Raw genomic sequence first — 7,500 nt, forward strand, 5'->3', positions numbered from 1 at the left:
TGAATTTTGAAAATCCATTCATAAATAAACAAGTTATGCAGTTTCAAACGTGTCATGTATTTGGATGACCCGCAAAGAGGAAAAAAAACGCGAAAATATGGGACGCTTTTTCGGCATTTTTTTTCGATCTTTGGTTGTATCTTGCGTAATAAATAGATTAAAAGATTGAAACTTGAAGAGCAAATTAGGATGGTGTTTTATAAAATACGGGAAAAGTACTCGTCATATTCATATGAAATTTTACAACCAAAAAGAAGAAATGTTCATGTATTACCTTGTCAGCGACAGAACCTCCACGCCCGGTAGTTTTAGAAATATTTTACTCCAAAGAATACAAATCTATTTTTAACGGTCTTCTGGTAATTGCGCGAGTTTTGTCGCTTGACATAATCTAAAATGACCTTTTTTCTAACTGTGTGCCAACTTTCAGTCATATTCATTGATAAACAGCGTCGTAATTAATGTTTTTAAATAGCATATACGAAACCTCTTCGTCCCATATTTTGACGCGAATTCGGGCACTTCGTGAGCGAAAAAGAGGCCCAAAGATTTGTGCGGGATAGTCATTGCTATATTTTGGGCTTTTTGATATTTAAATACCTTAAGGGGTCTCTAACGATAAGAGATAAAATAAATCACATTTGACTTCAATGTATAAATTTAATTTAAAGGGTTTTATCCATTCAAGGGTTGAATAATATATCAGCTATGCCCGAATATAAAATAATAAAATAAACACAAATATTTCTTCTTATTTTCTTTTTTTTTCCACATCACATCAGTTATTAAATTCTTTTATATTATGCATTCTCTAAATTCTCTAAATTGAGCTTTATATAACGCAATATCCACTAAATGTGCTCAAAGCGCTTTACAAGGGGTCCCCGGTCAACAGCAAGATTTAACATGTAGGACTGGACATGGCGCCTGTTAGGCGATATTACAATTTTTCGGACACAGACAACGCTGTTAACGGCCAGGTACTCATTTTACAACTCAGTACGATGAGAGAGTGTGAGAATAAAGAGCCTTTTCCAAGAACTCAGCTATGCGCCGAGCGAGGCTCGAACCCAGGACCGTCCGATCCAAAAGCGAGTGTCAGACCACTGGATCACATAGCCGCATTACAACAATGAGACGATAATAACTTGGGTTGTCAGACCACCAAACAGCAATATAATATGTGACCCTTCGCCTCAAAACGGTATTAAGTCGGGTTGGTTAAGATGTTGAAAACTGAATTTATAGCCAGAAATATCAGACTTGTGTTGAGTTTGTATGTTTTATTGAGGAGAATGGATACCATGTTTTAGAGTGCTAATGCAACAATTTATATTTTTGACCAGTATAACATTTAATTCGGCTTTTAAGCATATGGTTCGTTCCGACATAATAGCGTTTTGAGACGATGCGTCATATATATTCACGTCGTTCACAACCCATTGCATCTGAGAGCAGAATTTGATTTGTCCACTTTGTATCTCTTCTCAGAAACACCAAAGAGCTTTTGCCAAGGCAGACAAACCAATAATAGGTAATAGCTTTCTCTCTTTATAATTTGTACTCCCTTACACACTCTCTCTTTCTTCCGGTCTCATTCTCTCTCTCTCTCTCTCTCTCTCTCTCTCTCTCTCTCTCTCTTTATATATATATATATATATATATATATATATATATATATATATATTTATATGTGTGTGTATGTGTGTGTCTATCTCTCTATCTATCTATCTCTGTCTTTCTATCTATCTATCTATCTATCTATCTATCTATCTATCTATCTATCTATCTATCTATCTATCTATCTATCTATATATCTATCTATTTATCTATATATCTATCTATCTCTTCTCTCTCTCTCTCTCTCTCTCTCTCTCTCTCTCTCTCTTCTCTATCTATCTATCTATCTATCTATCTATCTATTTATCTACCTATCTATCTCTTTCTACTCTACACTATCATTCATTTGCTATCCTGTATTACCCCATCCTCTTACTTTTCTTTCTCTAAATATATTATTTAATCTAGAATTTGTATTGTAATTCACAATGAGTAATGATTGCCCAAAGACCTCACATGTGTTTTTAACCAATATGAGTATTTATTAAGGTGTATATATTGTTTTCAATATTGGATATAACAAGACAATAAAAGAATCGTTTCTTGTACATAATCAATAATTATTATTGTTTTTTTTCACGTTATAATCAAAATTGTTAGAGAGGTGAATTATTTTTTTTTTGAGCTTTATATAGCGCAATATCCACTGAATGTGCTCTAAGCGCTTTACAAGGGGTCCCTGGTCAACAGCAACATTTAACATGTAGGACGGGACATGGCGCCTGTTAGGCGATATTACAATTTTTCGGACAAGGACAACGCTGTTAACGGCCAGGTACTCATTTTACACCTGAGTACGGTGAGAGAATGTGAGTAAAGAGCCTTTTCCAAGGATTCAACTATGCGCCGAGCGCGAGGCTCGAACCCAGGACCTTCCGATCCAAAAGCTAGTGTCATACCACTAGACCACATAGCCGCAATTCCAATTCTAAAACATGTTTTGTCTTCTACAGCACGCTCTATGTCTTCTGCCGCTTCCAGCAGTCCCCTACCCATTATCATCGGAATCATCCTTGTTTTCATCGTCATCATCATAATTTTTGCAATTCTTCTAATCATGTGGAGGTAAGTGTGAATGGAAACGATATGCTTGTCTACTCGAGGTCTGTCTTAAGGGCTGGATTGTTGTGGGGGGGAGGGGGGGGGGGCTTGGAATTACTAGGAAGATATTTACATACTTCAAACCCGGATGAACATTCTCACGGGGGTTCGATTTTTATAGGGAATGAGATTAGCGGAAGAGTAGCGTCCCTTGATTGGACGTCACCCATAGTCTGTGACGTCACCGGTGAAAAGTTATTAGAGAGAGAACGCCATGTTGTTTGTGCGCATGCGTCTCTCGTCCTCGCTTCCGGTGAAAGCGGCTTGAGACACTTCAAAACCAAATTGACGTTCTCTCTGTAAGGTGACGTCCAATCAAGGGAGGCTACTCTTCCGCTAATCTCATTCCCTATAGGCACAGCTCAAAGTATTAAAAAAACAGCAGTTTGTAAGATTGAATAGAAAAAATATTATGTTCTGCGGGTGAGTGTGTTGTAGTGTTATTTTTAGGGTGTTCAGTGAAGCGAAAAACGCGTTGGGAAATGAAAGTTTGATGATTTTCCTGCTCACCCACCTCCTCTCTTCCTTCTCCTCTTCCTCCCCTTTTTCTTCTTCTTCTTCTTCTTCTTCTTCTTCTTCTTCTTCTTCTTCTTCTTCTTCTTCTTCTTCTTCTTCTTCTTCTTCTTCTTCTTCTTCTTCTTCTTCTTCTTCTTCTTCTTCTTCTTCTTCTTCTTCTTCTCCTCCTCCTATTTCAGACCCTCCTCTTCCCCCCCCCCCCTCCTCCTGGTCAACAGAAACATTTATCATGTAGGACAATGACATGTTTGGCGATATTACAATATTTTCGGACATAGACAACGCTGGTAACGGCCAGGTACTCATCTTACGCATGAGTAGATGACAGAATGGAAGTAAAGAGCCTCCTTTTCCAAGGACTCAACTATGAGCCGGGGGAGGCTTTGAACCCGGGACCTTCCGATGCTACCTCCAAAAGACCAGATAGCCGAAAGAGAAAAAAAATGTCTTTTGTTAGAAAAAAAAAACCATCAATATTGACTTCATAGGGGTGTTCCAATTAGCTCATCTGGCAGATCGTCAATGTGGAATCTTTACTCACCCTCTCCAACGTCGGGTACGGTGAGAGAATGTGAGTGAATAGTCTCTTCCAAGAGTCTCTTTCAAATATGCGCCGTGGGAGGCTCGAACTCAGGACCTTCTGATCCGACCTCCCCCCCCCCCCTCCAAAAAAAAAAAAAAAAAAAAAAAAAAAAAAGAAAGACCACATAGGCGCGAAAATAAAAGTCTTCTGTTAGAGGAAAACATCAATATTGACTTCATAGGGGTTTTCCATGGGTGTTCCAATTAGCTCCTCTGTCAGCTCCACCGTCAATGTGGAATCTGTACTCACCCTCTCCAGCGCCGTCGGAAGATGGGATACATGGAGTGCTAAGAAAACATACTTCTGTTTTTAGTCAAGTAATTAACGCTTATTTGTAAAGGGGTGCTGAATTAATACATACAACTGTTAAAAAAGGAGTGGCTTTGAATACCAAATGGGTTTGGTTGTTAACTGTTATAATATTATAGTCATGTACTTTGTTGTACAACATAGTTATAGTTGTATCAAAAATATTAACGTGCGAATATATTCTTATCATATTATATTATATTGTGTCAACCCCAACCATTCGACTTAAGTGCGGACTTCAAATCGATCTATCTATATCTTGGACGTCATCGCAAGATTATAAAAATATATTAGGTTCACATAAGATTTATGATGACGCTTTTTGCCTTGGATATACTAAATATAAATTGATTATAATAATGATAATAATAAGAATAACAAGGATAATAATAATAATGATGATGATGATGATGATGATGATGATGATGATGATGATGATGATGATAATAATAATATTAATGATGATGATGATGATGATGATGATGATGATGATGATGATGATGATGATGATGATATAATAATAGTAATATTAATTATTATTATTATATTAATAATAATAATAATATAATAATAATAATAATAATAATAATAATAATAATAATAATAATAATATAATAATAATTATCCTCGTCATCATTATTTTCATATCTTAAAATCAACGAATAGTAATAATATTCCTTTAGAACAGAATACAGGAAGAACACTACTCTTGTTCAGTGAATAATCTTTAAACAAAGATGTAGTAGATCATACTAAGCTGAAAATGTATTACTTTCTCCCACTCCTCACTTGTAATGTCAATTTGCGTACAATGTATTTTATTGGGGTATCCCTTGATAATGCCAAATATAACATGCTCTTGTGAACAGCCAATTATGACTGGTGTCTTTATCGATACCCAATACACTCCCAGCACTGCCCGGAGTGGTAGGAGTAGCAACAGCACAGATGGATGATTAAATGGGCGGCCAAAAAAAAAAAAAGAAAAAAAAGAAAAAAAAAAAAAGAAAAAAAAGAAGAAGAAGAGGAAAAATCGTGAGCTTAACGGTGATAAGCACGAATTGCTATTCTGCCATTGGGTGGTAGCCAATCGACTTCGCTCGAGAACCTGCTTAATAACGGCAAAATCGCTTCATCAGTGGGCACTTTCCACCTGTCCAACATGTACCCGTTATGTGGTAAAGAGCCCGAAACCGCAGATAGAGCATCTAGTTGAACGGTGTGTTGTGGCAAAGCTTCCGGACGGGTGGGTTTGCGACGGTGCACGAGTGCGGAATTTGCTGGTTGGGTCAATCGTCATAGCATAGTAACGAGCACCGTTAGAAGCTACTGCCATGCTGCCGTAATCTAAAAAGAATCCACATTTTAACACAACTTTGGCCAGAAATCTCGTCATTTCAAAGTCGATCAATTAAAATGACCGTCTTAAAAACTCGCAAACTTTTGACTTCCAAGCTGATAAAAGCGTTTACATATAAAAATATATCACGAACAAAAACGTGAGTAATATAACAGTTACGCTTTTATTTAATCTCCAAGGGAAAGTTTTTTGTTGTTTTTTAAACATTTTGTTTGTTTTGTTTGTGTTTGTGCTGTTCCTTTTTTTCTATTTTTTTTGTTAAGAGGAGCGTTGTCTGTTTTGCTTTATTTGGTTGTTTGTTTGTTTTTTTTAGTTGTTGTTATTTTTTTATTGGGGGGGGGGGGGGGGGGGCGAGAAGGGGGGGGGGGGAGTTGGTGTTTCTTTTTGTCTTGGGTGTTATTTCGGTTTAAAAAATGGTTTTCAGCTCTTTTATTCTATTTTTTTTTTATGCCTATCAAAATAGGCCTGCTCTTGAATAATCTAGGCGTAAACTTTGCAGCGTTGCAAAGTGAACTAAGGCAAGGTGACTTGCTCAAGGCCAGACAGCACGGTGTGGAATCGAACTCGCCACCGTCTGGGTAAGGAGCAAAGGCCATACCGCTCTGCAAGCTGCCCCCCCCTCCCCCTCCCCCTCCCCCCCCCCTCACACACATACTACCCCACTTGTCACACTGCCTCCCCCCTCCCCCCCCCCCCCCCCCCCCCCCATTCCCAACATTTCTCATCATGGTTCTTGTACAGAGAACATTTGGGTTTATTGGATATTTATAGTGACGCCACGATTATGGTTTATTGACTGCCATCGATATAATATAGAAGGCCGACGGCAGTCGTATAGCCTTGTGGTTTATCATCCGCCTAGTTGATATTCATGATATTTCCTCATCTTATTTATCACACGGTGCTTCATTCAATATTCTGTCGGACTCTGACAAAAAAATGTATTCAAAGATTTTGGTCAGAAAAGTCGTCCTTCGAATATCAATCGATTAAAATGGCCCTCATCTTGTCAAGAGCTCTCAAACCTGGGACTTTAATAAAGCGCTAATGAGTTCTTTAAAAAGTTCTCTTCTCAAATTCTCTCACGGTACTCGGTGATAAAATAATTACCTGATTGGAAACACGTTATATCTGTTCAAAATAAGTGTAAACGAGTTTCAGGTCTCGTCCTACATGAAAAGTGTTACTGTTAGCTTCATATCCCTTGTAAGGCAATTTGAGGACATTTGTTCATTTTTGCATATTTAAACAATCTCAGCTTCTTTTAAGATTAGAAGGTTGGGGGCTCTAGTTCCTGAATGAGTTTTTTTTTTTTTTTTTCGCTGTTGAAAGATAATAACAATTTGTTCTACCCCTCTCCTTAAACAGTAACGCGAAATGGTATCAAATTTACAATATTAATTTGTGACGTGAGATTATCAAACGTCAAATGTTCACTAAAATTAGATTTCTGAATAAAGACTTAAGATCGTCTATCATTTAAATATTTTTCAAAATGTCTTTTACTCAAATATGACGAAATCAAAATGGATTGTGGTGTAGAATAAACGATTTCTTACACTCTTGCGTTTTGGAATTCGAACTTTGTTCCCAACGCGCACTCGCGAGTTCGTGCAGCGTCCGGAATTCCAAAAAGCAAGAAGTGTAAGAATCGTATAATATTATTGGTTATGGCAAATGTACTATTTGGCTGATAAAAGATGAGTTGTAGCAATAATCAAATGGTTGAAATATTATAATTTTATGAGCAAAGGGGTGACAGACACTAACTGATGGCGTACTTTTCTGACTTATTGTAATTTTTACGACAAGACTTAGTTATGGTTATAGTTATGCCACGGTTTTCCATAATGTTTATATTGATTCCTATACGTGTCTATGGTAATGGAAACTACTTTTATTCGCCTTTTTTGCGGTATTGCCACAAGTCATTCCCCTTTTTTACGGCATTGCCACAAGTCTGTATTTATTGACAGTCATCAAATTAATCAGTTAACCGACGTACTCTGAC

The 7,500-nt window shown here is 37.3% G+C and overlaps 1 protein-coding gene across 3 annotated transcripts in view; it reads left to right on the plus strand.

Moving 5' to 3' along the window:
• Positions 1-7,500, plus strand: part of LOC144962681 (receptor-type tyrosine-protein phosphatase T-like) — a 405,447-nt gene that overhangs the window by 328,356 nt on the left and 69,591 nt on the right. For all 3 annotated transcript variants that reach the window (XM_078895816.1, XM_078895818.1, XM_078895819.1), the window contains 2 exons: positions 1,492-1,534; positions 2,574-2,685. In XM_078895816.1, coding sequence (XP_078751942.1) covers positions 1,492-1,534; positions 2,574-2,685 — 155 coding nt within the window. The remainder of the gene's footprint in view (positions 1-1,491; positions 1,535-2,573; positions 2,686-7,500) is intronic.

The sequence above is a fragment of the Berghia stephanieae genome, chromosome 1 (genome assembly GCF_034508935.2).
Source record: "Berghia stephanieae isolate SIO BIC M18660-M18661 chromosome 1, UCSD_Bste_1.3, whole genome shotgun sequence".
In the NCBI taxonomy this organism is placed as follows: Eukaryota; Metazoa; Mollusca; class Gastropoda; order Nudibranchia; family Aeolidiidae; genus Berghia; species Berghia stephanieae.